Here is a 26,559-nt window from a genome sequence, read left to right on the forward strand (position 1 = left end):
AGGCCTTTAAAAGCTCCTTAAGTTGAGACGAATTTTGCATTAGATTGTATGTGACAAATCAAGTTCATCCATCTATTTATCGCTTGTCCCTCTCAGGGTTGCAGGTGTGGCTGGAGCCTATTCCAGCTGGATTCAGGCGGAGTACACCAAGGACAAGGCATGATATAAATCAAGTTCAAATATGATAATATTAAAAGTTGCAGTACTGTATCGCCCAGACAAAATACCCAATTATTGTAGCAGAGGCTTCATTTGAATCAAACGTCTCAAAATCTAGTTTTACAGCTTAGAACAAAAATTGACTACACTATTGCTTCAATTTGGGTCAGGTTAAAAATGTGGAGAATATCTAAGTTTGTGTTATTAGTATTTAACAGGACCTCAGGTGTCAATTCACACAAAAGTGAAGAAAAATACATTTAAATCATATAGGTGTATGAGTATGAGCAAAGCCATAATATTTATTTTGTAGTGTTTGTACAAAAAACAGAGGATGCCCGCATAAAAACAAAACACATCTTAGCCAAGCCGCTTAATGTCCACGTTTGAAAAAAGATTATGAATGAACTGATGGCTAAGCTTCACGCTAGGGTGAGTTCAACAATTGGATTTTCTTTGACTGCCGCCTATGAGCTAAGCTGAAATAGAAAAATGACAGAAAAATCAAGCAAATTAGACAATTAGGTGAAACTAAATATATCATATAGTTACTTAATGATAACCAAGTGCCCTTACCTGCTTATTCTCTTCCTCCCGCCGTCTCTTCTCCGCCTCCACTATCGTGAAAAAGTCTTGCTCAGCTCTGGCAATCAGCTGCTCAACAGTTTCCTCTTGGTCCGCCCCGTTTTGGCCCGCGTGGTCTTCTCTGCTCTGCTCGGAGCGACTCCTCTCCTTCAGTCGCATCTCCTTCTGACGGGCCTCCAAGATCTTCTCGCGCCTTGCCTCACGCTCAAACATCTGCGCATGCAAAAGAATGGTTTTAGAGAATCTTTGTATGTATTGTACCAATGTACTGTTTGAGGGGCATGGCACGGTGCAAACGTTTAAATTTCAATTATTAATATTATTATCATCAGTGCTAGTAGTAATAGTAGTATAGTCGTAGTAGTAGTAGTATTTGTTGCTTTAGCATATATAAAGATACAATGACCCTTCAAAAATGTAAATCTTCTTTAGCCTTAGTTGCACACCCCTCTTATAATTATAAACACTTGGAGGAATATGTTGCATATTTTGGTCACAGTCCTTCTAAAAGTAGTGGTTTAACTCTAAGGGAAGGTGCTGTAAGAGAAATCATAAAAACAACAAAAATAGTCCTGGCTTAAGGACGTTATCAATGATATATGTCACCTGGTAAGCCTGTAATAATGCAAAAATGCAAAGGATTGACCCAAAAGTCAAAGCCCACACTTACTCATGCAAATGCAATTTATTGATGCAATTTATTCTCCTGGCAGTTATTGATAATAGCCACCTTGCATAAGAGAAATAATTTGAAAATAAATTACTATGGGTGTTACAATCCAATATTCATATCAGGTATTGGTCCATTACCAGCAAAAAAACAAATACTGGATTGCATCTTTTCTTGTATTTTAGTGAAGTAATGTACAAAAGGTAAACATGGTAGGCTATATGCTACTAGAGCTACACATCAACTAAGCACACTAGCGATACATACATACCTGTTCTTAATTTAACAATACTGCAGTATAAAACAGGACATTTGCCAATATAAACTAGTATCAAATAATTTTAGTTGCATAATACTTTGATACAAAGTCTCCAAGGCAGAAGTTAAGTTAAAGTTAAAGTACCAATGATTGTCACACACACTAGGTGTTGTGAAATGTGTCCTCTGCATTTGACCCATCCCCTTGTTCACCCCCTGGGAAGTGAGGGGAGCAGTGGGCAGCAGCAGTGCCCCGCCCGGGAATCATTTTTGGTGATTTAACCCCCAATTCCAACCCTTGATGCTGAGTACCAAGCAGGGAGTATTGGGTCTAATTTGTTATAGTCTTTGGGATGACTCAGCCGGGGTTTGAACTCACAACCTACCCATCTCAGGGTGGACACTCTAACCACTAGGCCACTGAGTGCATTAGAAAGTGTCCAGTAACACATGTGTCTGCATCATTCAACTTACTGCATCATAAGCTTAATTTAATGAAGTATTGTGATCACTATGTGTTTCCACAGAAATAATTAAGCATAAGTCAATTCCATGAAGTTAGACATACATAGGTTAGTATTTCTCATACCTACTATTGTTTTCTGAGTACTTTTACTTGATCAAGCCTTTTTTTAACATTTCACACAAGGGCTTCACGATGGCAGAGGGGTTAGTGTGCCTGCCTCACAATACGAAGGTTATGAGTAGTCTTTGGTTTAATCCCGGGCTCGGGATCTTTCTGTGTGGAGTTTGCATGTCCTCCTCGTGAATGCATGGGATCCCTCCGGGTACTCCGGCTTCCTCCCACCTCCAAAGACTTGCACCTGGGGATAGGTTGATTGGCAACACTAAAAATTGGCCCTAGTGTGTGAATGTGAGTGTGAATGTTGTCTATCTATCTATGTTGGCCCTGCGATGAGGTGGCGACTTGTCCAGAGTGTACGCCGCCTTCCGCGCATTGTAGCTGAGGTAGGCACCAGCGCCCCCTGCGACCCCAAAGGGAATAAGCGGTAGAAAATGGATGGATGGACACAACATAATAAGAAATATATAATATGTGACGATATCATTCAATACGACAATATTGATATCCTATTGTAGGTGAAAAAGTTGTATCAGGACAACCTTAGACCCACACAGTCAAAGCCCAAGCTCACTCATGCACGCATACCTGATGCACAAGTGCAACATACTTGTCATATAAATAATATAATTAATGGGATTTTAACCCATGTCAGTTAATCACTGTAATGGCCACCTTGCATAATTAAAATAATCAAAACAGTAATACAGTATTGTGTATTAAAGTTTGCAGAGCAGTGAGAATGCGGGAGATTTTCATAGACTCCACTAAATTCATGCATTTCAGTCTGCTGCTAATTTGGAGTCTCACCTCAGCCATTAGACTCTTCTCATTCTTCTGAAGGCTGGAGAGTCCTGAGCAGATCTCCAGTATTGTAGCGGTGCCCTGCTGAGAGCCACAAGCCACCAGACGTCCGTTGTCATGCACCCGCAGGCTATACAGAGCTTCATCACACACCTGGAAAAAAAAAAAAACAGTTACCGGTAAATAGAGGTAGAGCAGTCAAGACACTTTCAAAGAAACACAAGTAAAATCAGGGTACTTTGACACTCAGTGTTGGGTCGTTTTGCTTGAACAAGACATCCCAGATGTCCAACATGCCATCTGTCTTCACAGTGAAAAAGACGGAGGGTCTGACAGGACTCCAGCAGGCATCTGTCAAGTATGACATCTGGTACCTGATCAAACCACAAACAGACATGGCTCAGCCCAGAAAAAAATCATGATGTAAGAATGTTAGAAGATGGCAAAGGATCATGTAGCCAGAATACACTCAATTAGAAGATATTGGGTAAATCCAATAACTAACAGAAAGATGGCAATTGGGGGTGAACTAATATTCCTTAGCATGCCTACATTTTGTATGCATACAATATTCACAAATGAAAAAGTATTAAACAGAAAATAAGGACTTTGTACTTTGTCCACATGATAGACGACTCCTTAATGTCCTCAGACCAGATGCGAGCCCTCCAGTCCCCCACTGTGAGGAAGTTTTTAGGGAAGAAAGGGTTCCTCTGAAGAGCGTAGACAGGTCCATGGTGACCCTCATAGGTACAGACAATTTTCTCGGCTGGGGTCTTCGCCTTCCTGTTGCAGGACACAACAATGCCTTGCTCGGTCCCCACCATGAACTTAGTTGGCTGGAGACACAGGAGCAAACCTTTGATATCCTGAGACACGCCTAGATCCAGTAAGGTCCAGATTACACCAAAACAGAAAAAATATTTTCGTTATGTTATTGAAAGCAGTTATGTAGGGTTTATCATTTCATTTAGAGTCTATTGTTTATACTGTAAATGTGAATGGTTGTGGGTTCATACAGTGGTACATCAACCTACTAGCAAATTGCGTTCTACGACCGTACAGTTTATAACTTGGAATACTTAAAGTAGCCCTGCCAATTGAATCTGTATTCGGCCTTCCCAGAACAGCACAATTTTAACATGTCACATGCTTTTAAAAAAAAAAAAAAAATAACTAACCTTTACTCCTAACCCTTAGAAATGGTGTGGATGAGCAAGCCTCAGCAGCAGAAGGATTTCAACTGGAAGCCGTGGAAGCTGGACTGCTGCAATTTGTTTGGTTTCCAAATGGTTTGATAACAAACTTATTTCAATCTCTAGCAATAAGCTAATGCTAACAAGTAAAACCAGATGTTTTGGGGCGGACCTCACAACTTTGGCATTAGCTATAAACCCTCTGGCAGCTTAGAGGTTGGTAACTTAAATTAGACTAATAAATTAAAGAATAACAAAAAGCCAAGAGACACCTTGTATGCTAATGAACTCATAAGTAGAGGTACCACTGCATGTGTCCTGTGATTGACTGTGAGTCAGTCCAGGCTACACCCCGCCTTTCACCCAAAGACAGCTGGGATAGGCTTCAGACAGGATAAGTGGGAGAGAAAATTAATGATTTACATCATGGTCTCAAAGGAAGCAGGATGGATCCGTTGACCTACCTTCCTCCTTCTGTTGCAACTAAAGACAAACTTTTTAAAACCTCAAAGAAGAGAAACACACCATGGTAGCTTCAAACTCCAGAGAAATGGCTCCTAAGGCCCTGTCCAGGTTCCCTTCTCGACCTAGGTCCAGAACCAGCCGCTCGGTGGGTTCACTCAGCCTGCGGACGTCCCACCATAGAACCTGCCATAAATGACAAGGTTTAGTTACTCAGGCTGGATGAATCAAACACTTTACAACTGAGGCTAGGCTCAAACTGACCTGTCCATCAGTGGAGGCAGAGAAGGCTTCTGTCCCGGTCTTGGATTGTAACCAGATGGCCTTATAGACAGGGTCCCTGTGACTCTGCTCCAAAGAAGAAACATTCGTTGGCTGGCTGCCTTTGCGGGTGTCCCAGAACACTAAAATAACCAAACATTATTGAGTACATTAATAAGAAGTCCATCCCTGGGTATCCTGTTCAGAATCACAAGATGACTGAATCCTATCACAGGGTTTTTACCTATTTATGAGAAAAGGTAAGGTACTGTACACCTTCGACTGATCACCAGTGAAGTACAGGCGTTGAGGCCAATACCAAAATTCTGATACTACTGACATGAGGGGAAGACCATCACTGAACCCACCGATTTGTCCATTGTAGCTCCCGCTGACTAGAGTGTGTGAGTCTTTGGGGTTGTAGTCCAAACAGATGAGTGGAGATGCTGGCTTCAGGGTCATCTCAGGCTTGTTAGGATTCTCTGCAATAAACATCACATTTGATCACCCTCCTGCCTGATTTTCTGACTAGTAGACGCACCAATATCCCAGATGTACGCGTCCGTGGTCATGTCTGTAGATGCTTTCTGGAACTCCAGACATGAATAGGCAGCGGCCAACTTCCTGCCTCCTTCGGGATGCCATGACAGACAAGTGACGGTTCGCTTCACCTGGTTCGGATCCCTGTTGAAATCGTTAGTTACGAGTCTGCCCCATGTAGAGGCGGTAGTTGAGGTCCAAAAAGTTATTGAACAAAGACTTCCTCCTACCTAAACACATTGATGGTCTTAGCAGATGGTGGCTCCTGAATGTCATCCTCCAATTCTTCATCCTCAAAGTACTCCTGATAGATGTCCACTGCGTTATTCTGCACAACACAGTAGCGGATAACCTGGACCAGACAAAGATCATTTCAGCAGTGGATATACTATAGCAATGAGAAACAAACATGGATTAAGTAGATCATACACCGCCGAGCTGCATAATACTGTTCAAGTAGCTCTCATCCTTCTCAACTTTCTTCCTGAAACGAATGGTTTGTTCCATCTCTTGGGGGTTGATGTCTTTGGGCCACCCTCCCTCCACATGGTTTATTCCACAGCTCTCAGATTCAAACCTCTCTGTGTTCACCTGGCAAGTAAACATCAACCAAAGCAAGGTAGTTCATTACCAACATTTGGATCATATTAAAACGTTTTTCAAGCAGTCAGCAGGACTGCCAGGTGCAGTGCCCAGCTTGACAATGCTGTTTTTGTGTCTTGTTTATGTTACATGCACACATAATACAGAACAATTTGATGAGTATAAATATGCCTCTGATGCACCCTATAATTTCCCCGAAACGGAATTGGCCAATAAAGACAATATAATATTAAATGCAGACATTTGCAATTTACATAATGTAATTGACATGTCTTTGTGAAGAGAAAGAATCTTTGTCTGGAAAATCGAGCACCAAATAAACTAAAACCATAACTGTGTCTTTCACTTGCGGTCAAATTTTCTCGTAAAAAAATGTAAAAAATGTTTTTCCAAAATTAGGGGTCCCCAATCTACAGTGTGGAGTTGTCCCAAGTTAATTTTTAAAACTTTGAGTAATGTGCAGTTACATTTGACACCTGGTGGGTCAGAGCCACAGCAATCATTATTGACCACTAGTACAACTCAAACAACTGGTACACGGACTCATACGTACTAATTTAGACAACCTAATGATCTAATTAATCAAAAACAAACAGAACGTTAAAATATGTGATACAAAAAAATAACTTGCCTATTGAGCTATGTGGACAACATAAAACATGTCTAATAGTATCATACGCAGTAACACAATAAAAAAACAACAACACCCATTTAACCAATTCTCTAGGCCTGATGGGTAACATGTGCAAAACCCTCTCCATACTTGGTTGGACATACTGTATTTTTAGTTGCTTAACGAACATCGCTATAATGTGGATGGACGGATGGATTTTTTGATTGATTACAAAACTTAGGAGCCTGGAGATTGTCAGGGAAGTAAAAAAGGTAGAAAAGGTACACATACTTTTCATATTCAATGTTTTATCATTAGTATTTCATTTTGTAGAGGCGGGTAATCGTATCCGGCACGCTCTTATTGGCGGGCAATCTTAATCAACAGATTAAATGAGCGCGTGCATATTTGGGATGGCGGGAAATTTTATACGGCATGCATGTTGAAGGGCAATCTTATTATAACACGCACATGTCCGGGTGGCGGGCATTCCTTTTTTTAACTGATGAGCAGCCAGGTTTCTGACATCCGCATCCTTCACTGACTAAACATAAGATATTTCGTTACAATATATGTTCTTACACAAGTGTGTTCAGGCTGCTACTTAAGCGTTAACTGTGATATTTTAACTTTTGAATTTGATGTGAGTATGATTGACTGTATGACTGTTTTTACAACCTTATCAGGAAGTGTTCCATGAATTGTTTACATTTAAAAAAATAGCCTAAGCCCTTCCTGTAAGCAGTGCTGCATGTGAACTGAGCTTCTCAGCTCTAACGCTCGTAAAAACTAATTTACGTACAAATATGGTTGAATCGAGGCTGAGCCTTTTAGGTATCCTAAGCATTGAAAATAAAAGAGCTACGGACTTGAACACGGATGATTTTATTAACGTGTTTGTAATAACATTAACTTTTTAAACAATGTGCTTTTAAAAGTATTTGTCAAAAACATTAACTGAACTGAGTAGAACTATAACATCACGTTGGAATCAAAATATGGTGGGACTGAAATAATGTTCAATGCACCTGTTCTTGTGTTGGCAGGCAAACACGTTAATAAAATCATCCGTGTTCAAGGTGGAAAGAGTGGATTTGAATGAGGACCTACATCCATCCCATCCATTATTTACCGCTTGTCCCTATTGAGTCGTGGGGGCGTGCTGCATCTGTTTAAATGTCAATTAAAAGGTTATTAGGCGAAATTAGACAATCTCCCACATTTTTGGTGTTGAAAACATCCGGAGGCACACCACCAGCATAAATCATTAAACAACGAAACTCAGTTGACAGTAAAAAGTTGTTGCAATTGTTGGATATGACTTTAAAACATAAACAACCATGCATCACTATAGCTCTTGTCTCAAAGTAGGTGTACTGTCACCACCTGTCACATCACGCCCTGACTTATTTGAACTTTTTTGCAGTTTTCCTGAATGTAGTGTTTTAATTCTTGTCTTGTGCTCCTATTTTGGTGGCGTTTTCTCTTTTTTTATTATTTTCCTGTAGCAGTTTAATGTCTTCCTTTGACCGATATTTACCGCATCTACTTTGTTTTTATCAATCAAGAATATTTCAGTTGTTTTTATCATTCTTTGTGGGGTACATTGTCGATTGTCATGTCATGTACAGATGTACTTTGTGGACGCCGTCTTTGCTCCACAGTAAGTATTTGCTGTCGTCCAGCATTCTGTTTTTGTCCTTCAATTCAGTTTTAGTTTTGTTATGCATAGCCATCCCTAAGCTTCAATGCCTTTTTTTAGGGGTACTCACTTTTTGTTTATTTTTGGTTTAAACATTAGACACAATTTTACCTGCACACCGCCTCCCGCTGTTTCCAACATCTACAAATCAATTAGCACCGGCTACCACCTACTGATATGGAAGAGTATTACACGGTTACTCTGCTGAGCTCGAGACAACACCGACACTGAACAACAACACATCATTTTTAGACTATAATTAATGGTTTGAAAACAATTTTAACCCAAATAGGTGAAATTAGACAATATCCCACATTTTTTGCGTTGAAAAAATCCGAAGGCACCCCACCAGCATAAATCATTAAAAAACGAAACTCAGTTGACAGTAAAAAAGTTGTTGCAATTTTTGGATATGACTTTAAAACATAACCAACCATGCATCACTATAGCTCTTGTCTCAAAGTAGGTGTACTGTCACCACCTGTCACATCACACCCTTACTTATTGTGACTTTTTTGCTGTTTTTCTGTATGTAGTGTTTTAATTCTTGTCTTGCGCTCCTATTTTGGTGGCGTTTTCTCTTTTTTTGTTATTTTCCTGTAACAGTTGTAATATCTTCCTTGGAGCGATATTTACAGCATCTACTTTGTTTTTATCAAGCAAGAATATTTCAGTTGTTTTTATCATTCTTTGTGGGGTACATTGTCGATTGTCATGTCATGTACAGATGTACTTTGTGGACGCCGTCTTTGCTCCACAGTAAGTCTTTGCTGTCGTCCAGCATTCTGTTTTTGTCCTTCAATTCAGTTTTAGTTTTGTTATGCATAGCCATCCCTAAGCTTCAATGCCTTTTTTTAGGGGTACTCACTTTTTGTTTATTTTTGGTTTAAACATTAGACACAATTTTACCCGCACACCGCCTCCCGCTGTTTCCAACATCCAAAAATCAATTAGCACCGGCTGCCACCTACTGGTATGGAAAAGTATTACACGGTTACTCTGCTGAGCTCGAGACAACACCGACACACAACAACACATCATTTTCAGACTATAATTACTGGTTTGAAAACAATTTTAACCCAAATAGGTGAAATTAGACAATCTCCCACATTTTTTGCGTTGAAAAAATCCGGAGGCACACCACCAGCATAAATCATTAAAAAACGAAACTCAGTTGACAGTAAAAAAGTTGTTGCAATTGTTGGATATGACTTTAAAACATAACCAACCATGCATCACTATAGCGCTTTTCTCAAAGTAGGTGTACTGTCACCACCTGTCACATCACACCCTGACTTATTTGGACTTTTGTTTGCTGTTTTCCTGTATGTAGTGTTTTAATTATTGTCTTGCGCTCCTATTTTGGTGGTGTTTTCTCTGTTTTTGTTATTTTCCTGTTATTTCATGTCTTCCTTTGAGCGATATTTACCGCATCTACTTTTTTTTTATCAATCAAGAATATTTCAGTTGTTTTTATCATTCTTTGTGGGGTACATTGACGATTGTCATGTCATGTACAGATGCACTTTGTGGACGCCGTCTTTGCTCCACAGTAAGTCTTTGCTGTCGTCCATCATTCTGTTTTTGTCCTTCAGTTCAGTTTTAGTTTCGTTCTGCATAGCCATCCCTAAGCTTCAATGCCTTTTCTGAGGGGTACTCACTTTTTGTTTATTTTAGGTTTAAGCATTAGACACAATTTTACCTGCACACCGCCTCCCGCTGTTTCCAACATCTACAAATCAATTAGCACCGGCTGCCACCTACTGATATGGAAGAGTATTACACGGTTACTCTGCTGAGCTCGAGACAACATCGGCACTCAACAACAACACATTATTTTCAGACTATAATAACTGGTTTGAAAACAATTTTAACCCAAATAGGTGAAATTAGACAATCTCCCACGGCACATCAGACTGTATCTCACGGCACACTAGCGTGCCGCGGCACAGTGGTTGAAAAACACTGCATTAGGGTACACATTCGGAACTAAAACAGGCTCATTAAACAGTACATTTGTAAAAAAAAATCGATAATATACAGCCGTAATGTGTTACTAAATGGATGAAATGACTGAAGTCACCTGGTGCTCGGACATGTCTCGGGAGCATTGTAGCGCCTGGAGACTGCTCATTCTCGGCACAAACTGCAGCGCCAGGTTGGGGTCTGGAGGGACATCTGCTAACAGCTCCGCCGATCGGTCAGAGAAAAGACATTGGCGGCCCAAGTCCCTACGGGCTTTCGTGTACTCGCGAACGATCTCCATTGCCTTTAAATTACCCGAGAAAAATCAAGAAATTACGGGCCAAGCAATTGCAATGGCGTCGCTTAGCAACGGCAGTAAACCCGGAAGGGAGTATTGTTTTGTAGCGACAAGATTCGAACTTTAAAGAGAGTCAAACCTATTACCTGGAAGCATGCGTTCACTTGAAATATAAATATTTTTTCGACTAATGCCTCAAGTAAAAAAATAAAATAAATGAATACAACTAACACGGCATAAGCCAACTGTAATCCGACCCATCCAAAACTTTATTGGCAGATAGGGGTTGACAATGTTTCAGTACCTCTCCAATAAAGAAAATGACAAAAAAAATATTAAACATGCATAAAAACTAAGTACAGTGGGAATTAAGCGCATACTTTGAAGTGTAAAGTTACTAGTAAATAATGTAGTCAAAATCTACATACATAAATATTAACATTACCATCCATGCACATTCACAGGAATACAGAATGTACTACTCCCAGTAGGAATATTCATAAAGACAAAGACAGATTCAATAGGAGATAGCTCACAAGGATAGTAACTGCAGAATACAACAAGGGAGAAAAAATAAAGTACCGTACAGCTATTATCACTCCATAGATTGATATTGATTGATCGATACTTTTATCAGTAAATTGCACAGTTCAGTACATATTCCGTACAATTGACCACTAAATGGTAACACCCGAATAAGTTTTTTAACTTGTTTAAGTCGGGGTCCACGTTAATCAATTCATGGTACAAATATATACTATCAGCATAATACAGTCATCACACAGGTTAATCATCATAGTATATACATTGAATTATTTACATTATTTACAATCCAGGGGTGGGATGAGGACCTTTGGTTGATATCAGTACTTCAGTCATCAACAATTGCATCAACAGAGAAATGTGGACATTGAAACAGTGTAGGTCTTACTTAGTAGGATATGTACAGCCAGCAGGGAACATAGTGAGTTCAGATAGCATAAGAACAAGTAAATACATTAGAAGTACATTTGATTATTTACATTAGGTTATTTATAATCCGGGGACATGGGATGTGAATTGTGGAGGGTCTTAGTAAAGGGTTGAAGTTGCCTGGAGGTGTTGTTTTAGAGCGGTTTTGAAGGAATATAGAGATGCACTTACTTTTATACCTGTTGCATTCCACATTGATGTGGCATAGAAAGAGAATGAGTTAAGACCTTTGTTAAATCGGAATCTGGGTTTAACGTGGTTTGTGGAGCTCCCCCTGGTGTTGTGGTTATGGCGGTCATTTACGTTAAGGAAGTAGTTTGACATGTACTCCGGTATCATGGAGGTGTAGCGGATTTTATAGACTAGGCTCAGTGCAAGTTGTTTTACTCTGTCCTCCACCCTGAGCCAGCCCACTTTGGAGAAGTGGGTTGGAGTGAGGTGTGATTTGCATGGTTACTTTTCTATTTTCCGCTGGAAATACTCTCTCAGTTTAACCACATACCACCACTTAATGTACACGAGTTTGTAACATGATCTCCGGAAAGCCTTTAGAGGACAAATCAGTTTGAATTTCCAGTAGTTTGTTGTGATATAATAGCTGACAGTTATTAAATGTGAAATAACTGTTAATTGTTGTGAAATATAAAGATAATGTATTTTTACAGTCATTTGTTGTAATGTTACAGTAACTTTTAATAAAACTATTTTACTGTGAAAAAATATTGTTAAATGCTGTAAAAACCTGGTTATTTCTTACATTGTAGCTTTAATACAGGGTTGTCCAAACTGCAGACCATCATGTTCTAATGGCCCGCAGCACATTCTACAAATACAGCAAAACAAGAAAACTGAAAAAACCTTGAAATGTTGCTACTACAATAACACAATGAATGGCAAAATTATAATGAAACAAAAAAAAATTGTGAAAGAAAAAGAGCAAACATGCATACTGTAAAGACAAAACATTGATATTACTACTATGCCTTGTTGCCTACAATATTACGCACAGCTGTAGGCTTCAGTACCTGGCTGAGCCCAGAAGAATATCCCCCTATTTTAATCTGTTGGCTTCCCGATGGACTGGACTCCCTTATATTCAATAACTGTACCAACTTGACATCCATTTCAGCTGATCACCTTGGAAGAAGGGTCCCTACTCCATCTGCTGTCCCTTCTCAAGGTTGCTTCTTTTTTCCCCATGCAGGCGAGGTCTTTTGAGTTTTTCCTTGCACTGATGTGGGTTTAAAAAAGGGGAAATCATAAGTTTATGAAGCCCTCGCTTTGAGACACTTACTATTAAGGTATTCGTAAATACCTATGTTTTAATTGATTATTAACAGAGCTGACATGCCAGTTGTATTTTTTTTCTTTAAATACATATGGACTTAGCATACACAGAATATTGGTTGAGGCAGTTTTTACCTCTTTTTTAAGCAAAAATTAAACAACAAAAAAAAGACTACAATTGCGCAACGTAACAAGAACATGTAGACTGGGACTGCCATATCTGGTCTTTGAGTATGAACTGATGAAGTAAAACGTCTAAGACAACCTGTGTTACATTTTGGTGTGGGTCATGTTGGTTGTTGACCTCAGAATGCAGAGACAGCAGGCAAAGTGCAGAAACAAATGTTTTAAACAAAACAAGGAGATTGTAGAGCGGGGAAATGCACAGGAAGCATAGAAAAAGCTTTTTACATTTAGGATTAATGTAAACCACCACAGAATTGCGCGCACTTAACTCCAGCAATGATCCAAAATGATTAAGAAGCATCCTGACCAACAACCAGGGATAGGTTTGTCCTAATTGCCAATCAACGACAGGTGATGTAGCCAGTGCTCAGACTAGTTATGGCAAATGGAATCAAACAGGAAGTGAAACAAAAATATCAGGGCTCTTGACAGGTAATACAAAATACAAAAAAACAAATAACTGCCATGTGAGATCATGAAACCTTAACAGTCCAGTTGTGTTCAAATCACTGCCTTTGTGATAAAACTAAGACTAATAATACGCTTTGTCAAAGATAGCACAATCTGTCGTAAAATATCTATTTTTTTACAAAATAAAAAATATCTAAATAATGCTTTATTTTTGCAGTATGTGGAAAATAAAAAATCAAAGTGACGAGCACTTCTCAATTATTCCTAGAAAATGTATTTATTTTAATTTGGGTCGGATAAGCAAGTAAAGATGTCACTCTGAATTATTGTTATGCATTCAGACAAACATATTCAAGTGCTGCAAACATAATGCCATTTTTAGCTAATCTGAACAATATCAGTGTTGTGGTATTACAATCAACTGAAATCTAGCATGCTGTGGGACGCTATTGTAGTGAATCACACCTGAACCATCATACATTAATCAAATCTTTAATGGACGTGTGAAAGTAAACAACTTGTTAGCAAACTTTATATACTCTGGACCAAGACATTGAGTAATCGCTCGACATAATGTACATCGCGGACAATAACTGATCCAGTCTGCTTTCCCAGTCCAAATGCATTTGCTGTTTTCTGTACTCAGCCAGGTAATACAGAGAACACGCTACATTTTTTATCACATCCACGGAGGCCTGCATGTTATATAAGAATAGGGAGAAGGTGACTGCATGACAACAGCAGATCAAGCTCAACAGATTTATTGAGTGCATGGGATGTATGCTACTATGTGTGTGTGGATGTAAAACTATGTGTGGGAATTAATCGTATGTAAATACCGTAAAAGGCCAAGAGGTTTTGGGAAGAGGCCAAGAGAGCCGAGGTCCGAGCGGGGTAGTAGACAGGAGAGAGGTGTCCGGAAGTCCAAAGCAGGGGTCAAGGATCGGGGAGAGCAACTAAGGTCCAGGGGGAAAAGGCAGCAGCGGAGGCGCACAGTGGAAGCTGAGACATGGGAGACAAAAATGGGATCAGGAAAAAGCACGAGGGACAAGCAAACAAGCGAGATCAGGAGGGAAGTCAGAGACGCGAAGCTTACTGAGCACAGAGCTACTTTCCGATGAAGAGAAGTCAGCGGCGAGCCTCTTTATCCTGTCGTCCTTCACTATATCCAGGTGTCTTGATTGCAGATTGCCTCTGGCTGCGGCGGAGAATGGGGGCGTGTCTGGCGGCACTCACAGCGGAGCTTAGAGGTGCTCCCGCAGAATAGGTATAAGCAGACTGCGCATGCGCCGTAACACTGCATTCTCGTTATCTCTCCTTCGACAAATTTCAGTGAGTAGAATCACAGCTGACCTGGATACAACACACACTCGCTGACAAACATATCCCACCAGGCTGCCGTTTTTCCAGGACCTTTTCAAAACCGTCGCTCAACATTGCTGTGGTGCATCCGAAATAGCTGCAATCCGCGCTTCCTTTTCTTAAGGCAGGGATCAACAACCTTTACCACTCAAAGAGCCATTTTGACCCATTTCACAAATTAAAGAAAACAATGGAAGCCACAAATCTGTTTTGAAATTTAAAATTAAATAACACTTCTGATAACGTTTTGTTTGCTTTGTGCTATCTATTAACAAATTATTATGGGTTACATTTATGAAATCAATGAACGAATGCAGGGAAAATTAAATACAATTTCTGCATGCAACAAAACGTGTCAGACATCGGGTTGAAGGTTAAGTAAAATACTAAATGTCTATTTAAGTCCTCCTTGTAGTAATGAAAAAACAAAACGCCAAACTTAAATGATCCACTGACAGAGAACCAAAAATGCCGTCCTCTCTCTGTGCCGTCATTTGTAAATGACTCTCCTTTGTTATTGAAATTAATCGCTAAGTCTTCGTCAATTACCTCCACATCGCGAGTCACTGTCCTGCGTGATGAGCTAATGTTTTCAAATGTTCTCTTGCTTTCAGGACAAGAAACACCTGCTGTCTCCACCATGCGCTCATTTAGAAATTCTCCTTCCGAGAAAAGGCTTTCTAGTCTTGGCTAATTTGAATACCAGTAGATAGCTTGCCTTTGTGTTTGATTCTTGGATGTTAGTTATTGGATTAAGATGTTTTGCTGAGCCTGCAAATTAGCTTCCAATTAATGAGCAGTAGCGGTCCGTTCTTGTATTGACTGGTTGTTTGCATGATTAGCGTGCTTGTTGGAGAAATGACAACTTACGTTGTATTAGTTTTTTGGCAAATAAGACTAACACCCTTTGGCTGGACTTCAGTGAAAAAAGTATTTAGTTGTCCATTCCTTATTAAACACCCAGTTTTCACTGACAACTTTTCTTTTCTTTAGCCCACTCATTGTTGCAAATTGGGTCTGCTGTCACAGCAGTAGCAGTGAAATGTTTACCTGGGCTGTGCAATCAATCAAGCGTATTGATAATCTATTGCGCCACTTTGTGGAATTAGTTGGTATTACAGGACAAATAATGTAGTCATAATTATTACACAATTTGCTCAATTCTGTTTTATTCTTAGACGAGCAGGATCAGAAAGACTAACAGGTCGGGTGTGGCCTGCGGACTGTAGTCGTCACGCCTATGGTTCATGTTTTGTTTTGGTCATGCTATGTTTAGTTTTTTGGACATTTAGTTTTGTTTTGCATTTCCTTGTTTGTCTTACCATGCCAACTGATTTAGTTTTCTGTCATGTCTGATCATGTGTTTTGTATGGCCATATTACCATGAGCATCCCCAATCTTATCTGTTCTCAAAGCTAAGCAGTGTCTGGCCTGGTTAGTACTTGGATGGGAGACTGCCTAGGAATACCAGGTGCTTTTGACCCTTTGGACTCTAGGTACCTTTTTGTTTCACTCCCTGTTTTGTTACCATGACAACCAATCAGTTCACCTGTCTTGTCTCACACTCACACGCACCCTACCCATGCTGTTCAAACATTCACGTCCTGTCCACAGTTCCATGCCGAGTAAGTTTAAATATTTATGCCACAGTGCACTCTTTTGTTTCATGTCTTTAGTCTTGCCATCGTGCCGTTTAAGTTTATAGTTAAATTGTATTTCATGCCCTTGAGCACGTGTTTTTGTTTTCCCTGTTTTGTATATATTATATAATAAACAACTATGTACTCACGTCCACGCCTCGCTCGTGTTGATCCTCATCTGCATCGAAGAAACAATCCATGTCCAAGCCGAGTTATGACAGAAGATCCCAGCAGAAGTTTCTTCGCAGGAGATCTTCACAAGGAATCCCTCTCCAGCCACGAGAAGCAGGAGATGTTCCTTCGGCTCGTCGCAGACGCCCAGCCATGGGCGTATGAGGAGGATAACGAAAAGGAGTTGGCGGATGAAGACAAGCCTCCCGGTGCCATGTTCGCGTGGAGCCAATTACTGGCGAAAATGGCGGATGCCGAGGACCGCTTCCGCCCCCACTCGCGGGCCATCCGGATGTCCTCCCCAGCACCTGGCTCATCGCGCGGTGATGACACACCACCTGGGACGCGAGCGCCCAGGCGGCGGCCCGGAGCAGCGCACAGGCACGCGCAGAAAAGGGGCAGGACTTGTCCCCCAACCAGTCTGACAGGCTCGCACCGTGCGGCTTTTCCTCCCTTCCCAAGGCACAACATTTTTTTTTTCCTGCACAATATCAAAATAAAACCAAAGAAAAAGAACTATGTGGACAATTCAAAGGAGAGGATTCTGCCCTCCTCCTTACCTCCCTCCACCCACCCTAAAATACTTTTTCAGATCGCGGTGAGCGCGTCTGGGAGCCGCTCCTTGAGGGGGGGGCTGGGGGTTGTAAGGTTGGTTCTGCCCAGTGCAATGCCAAGCCACAGCGACCAGCACGTCCACCACCTCCAGTCTTTCGGCCTGCTAAGCCGCAGCTTCCAGCGAGGCTACCTCCTCCAGCACCAGGTCCAAATCCGATGCTAGCGCCAAGTCCAAGGCTAACACCACGACCTGCTCCACGTCAAAGTCCACGTCCACGTCAAGCTCCAAGTCCAAGTCCACGTCAAGCTCCAAGTCCACGTCAAGCTCCAAGTCCACGTTAAGCTCCAAGTCCACGTCAACCTCCAAGTCCAAGTCCACGTCAACCTCCACGTCCAGTACCAGTGCCTGCTCCACGTCGCCAAGCGCCGCCAGTGCCTGCTCCACGTTGCCAAGCGCCGCCAGTGCCTGCTCCACGTCGCCAAGCGCCGCCAGTGCCTGCTCCACGTCGCCAAGCGCCGCCAGTGCCTGCTCCACGTCGCCAAGCACCGCCAGTGTCAGCTCCACGTCGCCAAGCGCCGCCAGTGGCAGCTCCACATCGCCAAGCGCCGCCAGTGTCAGCTCCACGTCGCCAAGGGCCGTCAGTGGCAGGTCCACGTCGCCAAGCGTCGCCAGTGGCAGCTCCACGTCGCCAAGCGCCGCCAGTGGAAGCTCCACGTCGCCAAGCGCCGCCAGTGGCAGCTCCACGTCGCCAAGCGCCGCCAGTGGCAGCTCCACGTCGACCGCCAAGCCCGAGCCCAAGTCGACCGCCAAGCCTGAGCCCAAGTCGGCCGCCAAGCCCGAGCCCAAGTCGACTGCCAAGCCTGAGCCCAAGTCGACCGCCAAGCCCAAGCCCAAGTTGACCGCCAAGCCCAAGCCCACGCCGACCGCCAAACCCAAGCCCACGCCGCCAAACCCAAGCCCACGCCAAGCGCCAACGCTGTTGCCACGCCGAGCTTCATCGCCTGCCACGATGACGACGCGTCCGCCTCCTTGTCAGCCACGGATGTGGCTGCTACGTAGGCGTCCACCACGCCAGGGATGCCTACCTCCTCGTCGGTCACGGTTGTGGCCACTACGTGGTTGTCCGCCACGCCAAGGGGGTCGGCCAAGGATATGGCCATTCCCAGGTCACCCACCTCGGTCCTCCACGCGTTGCCGCCACCTGACTCTGCCCCGTTGGATACGGGGACACGTGGTCTGGCGACCCACTGCCATGTCCCCCTCCCGCCCTCCCATGACTCTCAATCACAGTTTTGTTTTGTTTTTTATTTTGGACATCTGGGAGCATTCCTTAACGGGGGAGCTCTGTCACGCCTATGGTTCATGTTTTGTTTTGGTCATGCTATGTTTAGTTTTTTGGACATTTAGTTTTGTTTTGCATTTCTTTGTTTGTCTTACCATGCCAACTGATTTAGTTTTCTGTCAAGTCTGATCATGAGTTTTGTATGGCCATATTACCCTGAGCATCCATCCATCCATCCATTTTCTACCGCTTATTCCCTTTCGGGGTCGCGGGGGGCGCTGGCGCCTATCTCAGCTACAATCGGGCAGAAGGCAGGGTACACCCTGGACAAGTCGCCACCTCATCGCAGTACCCTGAGTATCCCCAATCTTATCTGTTCTCAAAGTTAAGCAGTGTCAGGCCTGATTAGATCTTGGATTGGAGACTGCCTAGGAATACCAGGTGCTTTTGTCCCTTTGGACTCTAGGTTCCTTTTTTTTTCACTCCCTGTTTTGTTACCATGACAACCAATCAGTTCACCTGTCTTGTCTCACACTCACACGCACCCTACCCATGCTGTTCAAACCTTCACGTCCTGTCCACAGTTCCATGCCGAGTAAGTTTATATATTATGCCACAGTGCACTCTTTTGTTTCATGTCTTTAGTCTTGCCATCGTGCTGTTTAAGTTTATAGTTAAATTGTCTTTCATGCCCTTGAGCAAGTGTTTTTGTTTTCCCTGTTTTGTATATATTATATAATAAACAACTATGTACTCACGTCCACACCTCGCTCGTGTTGATCCTCATCTGCATCGAAGAAACAATCCATGTCCAAGCCGAGTTATGACAGTAGTTTGTCTATAGCCTACCATGTTTACCTTTTCTAAATGACTTCACTAAAACACAAAAAAAGACAAGAGGGCATTGAGATGTTTACTAGCTGTCCAGTTTTGCACAAGTTAACACGCTACTGGACGGCTTGTATTGGAGAGTTTACGTTGGAAAATTTAGATGCAAGCCGATATAATCTGCTTTTTTTTTTTTTTAATTGTTTTTCTTATATGAAACTGATATTCATATTGGATTGACACACTGCTAGTGGGCTTAAAAGAGGTCAGTATGGATAAACCAGACGACTCGACGGACCAAACATGGCTCCCGGGCCGCACTTTGGGTGCCCCTGTGTTAGAAAGTTGGCAAAGGCATTTGAGCATTGAAAATGACAACACTTGGAACACATTTTCGGGAAAGTTGCTGTGATTGGACAAAGTTGCGAGGTGGTGTATCATTTGCGTCCTGTTCATGAGAAAGGACGCAAAAGAAAAAGGCTCCGCTTTTGCTACCGGAGTTTTTGTTTATTCTGAAGATTTTGACCACTGATTTGTGATCACAGCCACAGGAGTCACCTGGCATCCTTGACCTCATTTTGGTCAGTTTTGAGGCACTGATACGCTGAAATAAGGCAAGTTGGATGAGACGTTTGCCTCAAGCCATCGGCGCCTTACCGCAGCTCAAAGCGGTTGCCTCGCAACCAAAAGCTACAGAGAGTTTACAGCTGTTTTAAAGTGCTTCCAACGTCGCGGAGTGATACAATTTGACAGACTAACACCTCAAATTGATCTGTGAACAACACAAGGTACGCATTGTTGGAACAAACAAGTTAAACATGCTGCAAGTTGCTAAAGTAACTGCCGTTTAAGAGGCACTGACGTCATCGATCTGCCAGGATGCCAAAAGCTAAAGGGAAGACTGAAAGCCCGAAACCTTTGGTGTCAACCGACACAGGACACAACTGGGACCAACATTTGAGACTGGACACAGGACATGATGGGAATCAAAAAGGAGTGCTACTAAAAATTTTCCATGAATTAAAAGAAGATTGGAAATAAATGAAAGAAGAAATAAATTTAAAAAAAAGATCTGAAAAAAGCAATGGAAGAACAGAAACAAGATGTGAAAAGTCTACAGCAAAATATTGAAAGTCTGTAAACTCAAATCATCACCAGAAAAAATGAAGTCTCTGATATGTGCCAACAATTGAAGACCTTTCAAGAAGATATGCGCCAACAAATGAAGACCCTTCAAGAAGACAACTACATGCTGTGGAATATCATAGATGAAATGGAGCAGGATAAACGAATGAATGATATCATCGTGACAGGGCACAGATTTAAACCAATTTAAACCTATGCGAAGGCTGTGAATAATGAAGGTGAACCAGATGAAATGGATCTTGTCTCGGCAGAACAGCAAGTGGTCAACTTTCTGCAATCAAAGAAAATTGTAATCAACATTAATACCATCGAAACATGCATCCCACTGAACAGAAGAAACAACAACGCCACTCCAGTCGTGCTCGTGAAACTCGTGAACAGAAAATCTAAAATGGCATTGCTGAGACAGGAAAAGAAGCTGAAGGATACACATGTGTACATGAATGAGCATCTCACTAAACGTGATGCTGGAATCGCCAAGAAAGCACGCGACTTGAGAAAGCAGGGAAAAATCCAGCGAACTTGGAGCACCAACTGTAAAATCTACATCAAGCTGAATGTGTCATGATCCGTAGTCTGGATCATGTTTAGTTTAGTTATTTTCTGTTAGTTTGGACTCCCTTTGTTGTTTGTGTACCTTTTTGTGAGTCAGTTTGGTCACCATGGCAACATATTAATTTCACCTGCTGAGGGTTCCAGACGCACACCTGTTTTTGTTAATTACTTCCTTATTTAAGCCTGCCTTGTCCCGTCAGTCGGTCTTGGTCCCTTGTTTGCGGTATGCAACTGTTTCGTTGGTAATTCTAGATTTCTTGTTACCTGATCCTGTGCTAGTGTTAGCATTAGCTTCTGTGCTTTCGCCACGCGTTTCTTTTCGTCTGTTTTTGTACCAGTGTTTTGTTATTAAATCCTTCTTACCTTTTAGTTGTTGTCCGGAGTGTCTATGTTTGCGTTGGAGGAACGATCCCGCATTAAAATGTGACCCCCACGTGACAGAAGGGACCAAGCTTACAGTTCCTTCGCCATAGACTCTGAAGATGTGGAGCAAGGTACGTGGAGAGCAATGGAAGCGGAGACTCTACGCCACTCGCCCTTGGAGCGCCAGGACCTGATGTGGGGTCCTAATGGCAAGTTGATTCCGATCACCTCCGTATGGCCCGAGGACATCGATCCACCACAGTACCGGACGCGTCAGCGAAGACGGAAGCCGTCCAAAAGGGCTCCACTTCGCTACCGGGACGCGCCGCTCCCTCAGACTCCTCCGGACAGCAAGACGCCACAAGCAGCAAAGTTTTCCTCGCCGCCGATGTTTGGTAACCCAGTCACTCATTTTGCCAAACAATTTTCTGATTGGGCTGCTAACAAAATGAACTCCGGCTACGACTTCACTCCATCCACTCTTCATGACGTCACTCTGCCCACTTCTGATGACGTCACTTAATCGGCGCGCGGCGATGACATTATTCCGCCGGCGTCATCTAAGGAAGTCACGGACCATAATGTTCTTGTTGTGCCTTCTGTCTCCAGGTGTAAGTCACATACAAAAGACTATAATTCAAAGATAAAACACTACCAGGACATTTTTTTGAAATTTAGATTTCCTCAGTCTTCTTTTGATTGCCAAGCTCCGCCCCCCATGGCTCTAGTCCCGCCCACGACACGGACGTTTTCTTCTTGTCCTCCCACACAATCTCAGGTGGGAGAGGGAGATGCACTTGCTGAACATTTTTTAGGGGAGGAAAATGAACTGGCTGAACATTTTTTAGGGGAGGAAAATGAACTGGCTAAACATTTTTTAGGGGAGGATTCTACCCACCTCCTAACCTCCCTCCACCCACCCCGAAAGACGGTTCCAGACCGCAAGAAGTGCGTCTGGTATCCGCCCCTTGGGGGGGGGGGGGGGCTGGGGAAGGGGGGCGGTGCGGGGGGAGTGGCACAACTGCGCCCAGCCAAGCCGCAACCTCCTCCTAGGCCGCCTCCACCAGCTCCACGACCATTACCAGCACCAGCTCCACGACCAGTACCAGTACCAGCACCACGCCCAGTACCAGTACCAGCACCACGCCAAGTACCAGTACCAGCACCACGCCAAGTACCAGTACCAGTTCCACGACAAGTACCAGCACCAGCTCCACGACAAGTACCAGCACCAGCACCAGCTCTACGACAAGTACCAGTACCAGCACCAGCTCTACGACAAGTACCAGTACCAGCACCAGCTCTACGACAAGTACCAGTACCAGCACCAGCTCTACGACAAGTACCAGTACCTGCGTCCACGCCTGACACGTCTTCTGCTGCGTCCACGCCTGACACGTCTTATGCTGCGTCCACGCCTGACACGTCTTCTGCTGCGTCCACGCGTGACACGTCTTCTGCTGCGTCCACGCCTGACACGTCTTCTGCTGCGTCCACGCCTGACACGTCTTCTGCTGCGTCCACGCCTGACACGTCTTCTGCTGCGTCCACGCCTGACTCCTCGTCTTCTGCTGCGTCCACGCCTGACTCCTCGTCTTCTGCTGCGTCCACGCCTGACTCCTCGTCTTCTGCTGCGTCCACGCCTGACTCCTCGTCTTCTGCTGCGTCCACGCCTGACAAGTCTTCTGCTGCGTCCACGCCTGACAAGTCTTCTGCTGCGTCCACGCCTGACTCCTCGTCTTCTGCTGCGTCCACGCCTGACTCCTCGTCTTCTGCTGCGTCCACGCCTGACTCCTCGTCTTCTGCTGCGTCCACGCCTGACTTATCTTCTGCTGCGTCCACGCCTGTTACGACGGCGCCGACGTGCCAACTTCCACGTCGACCATGGATGTGGCTGCCCCCTGGTCGTCCGCCACGCCAAGTGCATCCACCTCCCTGTCGGCCACGGATGTGGCCGCTCCCTGGTCGCCCGCCTCGCCGGCTGCAGCGGCGTTCCACTCGCCGCCGCCACTTGACTTTGCCTCGGTAGATTCGGGGACACTTGGCCTGGCGACCCACCGCCAATTCCTCCCTCCGCCCTCCCCTGACTCTTGACCCTGCTTGTTTTTGTTTATGGACATCTGGTATCTGTCCTTGAGGAGGGGGTACTGTCATGATCCGTAGTCTGGATCATGTTTAGTTTAGTTATTTTCTGTTAGTTTGGACTCCCTTTGTTGTTTGTGTACCTTTTTGTGAGTCAGTTTGGTCACCATGGCAACATATTAATTTCACCTGCTGAGGGTTCCAGACGCACACCTGTTTTTGTTAATTACTTCCTTATTTAAGCCTGCCTTGTCCCGTCAGTCGGTCTTGGTCCCTTGTTTGCGGTATGCAACTGTTTCGTTGGTCATTCTAGATTTCTTGTTACCTGATCCTGTGCTAGTGTTAGCATTAGCTTCTGTGCTTTCGCCACGCGTTTCTTTTCGTCTGTTTTTGTACCAGTGTTTTGTTATTAAATCCTTCTTACCTTTTAGTTGTTGTCCGGAGTGTCTATGTTTGCGTTGGAGGAACGATCCCGCATTAAAATGCGAACCCCACGTGACAGAATGGAGGTCCAGAAGCAAGGGTAATTGTTGTCAATGACATCAAGGACCTGGACAAATTTTAAGTTTACACAGCTTCCAGGACAACGATGATAATGGACAAGCACCTAAATTCAACATCAACACTACTACGCTGCAAGGGACGACTAAAAAAGAAGACCTAGATTCAGGACTGCATCCATCTACACTTATAGAGATTATTGAAACGACATCAAAGATTGTTGAGCAAGGAATAATGGAACTACAAAACTTCTGCAACAAAGAGCACAAAACGCAGGATTTGGAAAATGATATAGATCCAGATACAATTCTTTTTACCCACATTAGTAATAATGGTTTTTATTACACAGATGAGCAATACAATAGCGTCATTAAAAGTGATAAATTGTCAATTATTAATTTTAATAGCAGAAGCTTGTATGCAAACTACAACAACATTAAGAACTTTTTGAAACACATCAACGACCCCTTCAAAGTGATCGCCGTCACAGAAACATGGATTGATGATAAAAAAGGAATAGATTTTGATCTGGAAGGATATGAACTAAACTACATCAACAGAACCAACAAAAATGTAGGAGGAGTAGCTGTGTATGTGATGAAGAACCTGAACTACAAAGTGATAAAAAAAACATGTCATTTGCTATAGATAATATCTTAGAATGTATTACCATTGAAATATGTCCAGAAAATAGCAAAAACATAGTAATCAGTTGTATATACCGATCACCTAAGTCAAGTATAGAAACATTTGAAGAATGGATCAAGGCAACTTACATGGACAATGGTAAAAAAATAATTTTCTAATGCAGTGACTTTAATATTGACTTATTGAACCCTAACAAGCAAAAGTCTATTGATGACTTCATTGATACAATGTACAGCATCAGTTTATATTCTAAAATCACAAAGCCAAGCAGAATCACAGGACACTGTGCCCCGCTTATTGATAATATTTTTACCAATGATTTTGATGATAACACTACAAGTGGTTTACTTATAACCGACGTTAGCGATCATCTGCCAGTTTTTACAATATATGATGGAAACTGCAAAAAGAACATGGAAGACAAAAGGACATTTTAAAGACTGTGCACAGAGAAGAGGATGATTGCTTTCAAAATGGAGCTACAAAAGCAAGATTGGGACAATGTGTACAATGAAAAAGAGGTTGATGAAGCATATGAACATTTCTTAAACAAGTTCATAATACTTTATGACAAACATTGCCCATGAAGACAACTCAGTAGTAAACAGAGAAAGAATAATCAACCATGACTAAAGGATTAAAAAATGCTTGTAAGAAGAATACACTATATAGAAAATATATAGTACAAAGAACTACAGAGGCAGAAGTTAAGTACAAAAAGTATAAAACAAGGTAACAAACATACTACGATCATGTAGAAAAGAATACTACAGTGAATTATTGGACAGGAACAAAAATAATATGAGAGCAACATGGGGCATTCTCAATAGCATTATTAAAAATGGCACTAAGAGGGATTACCCCCAATACTTCTTAGATTGAAATAAACATAATGACAACTTAAAGGAAGTAGTTGAAAGCTTTAATAACTACTTTGTAAATATTGGACCAAAATTGGAAGAATGGATTCCAGACCCAGTTTCAATTGAGGACTATATTGATACCATAGAGCGAAATCCCAACTCCATGTTCCTCAGTAATGTGACACAGGAGGAAATAGTTAAAATCGTGAAAAAATTTAAATCAAAGACTTCAACTGATTGTAACGGAATTGATATGGATACGATAAAAAAGGTTATTGATGCGATGTCAGGACCATTAATGTATATTAGTAACCTAACATTTCAAACAGGTGCATTTCCAAACAAAATTAAAATAGCTAAAGTTGCACCAATTTATAAGACTGGAGATAAACATCAATTTACAAATTATAGACCTGTTTCTTTACTTCCGGAATTTTCTAAAATCATTGAAAAACTGTTCAATAACAGATTAGAGGGTTTCATAAATAAAAATAGAATACTCAAAGAGAACTAATATGCATACAGAGCTAGTGTTTCAACTTCAATGGCTTTAATTGAAATCAGAGAAGAAATGACCAATGCAATAGATAGTAAAAAATGTGCGGCAGCAGTGTTTATGGATCTAACTAAAGCATTTCACACAATTAATCACAATATTTTAATGAAAAAACTAGAACGATATGGCATCAGAGGGTTAGTCTTAAACTGCCTAAGAAGTTATCTAACGAACAGAAAACAATACGTGAAGCTAGGTGAACACACTTCTTTAATGATAAATATATCCTGTAGTGTACCTCAGGGATCAATACTATGACCTAAGTTATTCAATCGCTATATAAATGACATTTGTAAAGTTACAAGAGATTTAAAGTTAGTATTATTTGCGGATAATACAACAGTGTTTCGTTCAGGAGAGAACACACAGAAGATAATACAAATAATAACAGAAAAAATGAACAAATTAAAAAAATGGTTTGACAAAAACAGACTTTGAATATCAGTAAAAC

The 26,559-nt window shown here is 42.3% G+C and overlaps 1 protein-coding gene across 1 annotated transcript; it reads right to left on the minus strand.

Annotated features, from left to right (window-relative positions):
* Positions 1–429: 429 nt before the first annotated feature.
* Positions 430–10,928, minus strand: dnai2b (dynein, axonemal, intermediate chain 2b). Its single transcript, XM_061877234.1, has 12 exons — positions 10,520–10,928; positions 5,948–6,109; positions 5,749–5,870; positions 5,520–5,662; positions 5,347–5,460; positions 4,982–5,121; positions 4,781–4,903; positions 3,675–3,898; positions 3,298–3,433; positions 3,066–3,212; positions 736–957; positions 430–638 (listed from the first exon to the last, which is right to left on the minus strand). The coding sequence occupies exons 1-12, from the start codon at positions 10,700–10,702 to the stop codon at positions 627–629; spliced, it is 1,728 nt and encodes a 575-aa protein (XP_061733218.1). The 5' UTR covers positions 10,703–10,928; the 3' UTR covers positions 430–626.
* Positions 10,929–26,559: the final 15,631 nt, after the last annotated feature.

The sequence above is a fragment of the Nerophis ophidion genome, linkage group LG17 (genome assembly GCF_033978795.1).
Source record: "Nerophis ophidion isolate RoL-2023_Sa linkage group LG17, RoL_Noph_v1.0, whole genome shotgun sequence".
Taxonomy (NCBI): Eukaryota; Metazoa; Chordata; class Actinopteri; order Syngnathiformes; family Syngnathidae; genus Nerophis; species Nerophis ophidion.

Excerpts from the sequence above, each read along its gene's own strand:
- dnai2b (XM_061877234.1), bottom strand. The coding sequence starts at position 10,702 with ATGGAGATCGTTCGCGAGTACACGAAAGCCCGTAGGGACTTGGGCCGC. Across the intron at positions 5,461-5,519 it reads CGCGTACATCTGGGATATTG|AGAATCCTAACAAGCCTGAG; the intron begins GTGCGTCTACTA and ends TGTTTATTGCAG. Across the intron at positions 958-3,065 it reads AGAAGAGTCTAATGGCTGAG|ATGTTTGAGCGTGAGGCAAG; the intron begins GTGAGACTCCAA and ends TTGCATGCGCAG.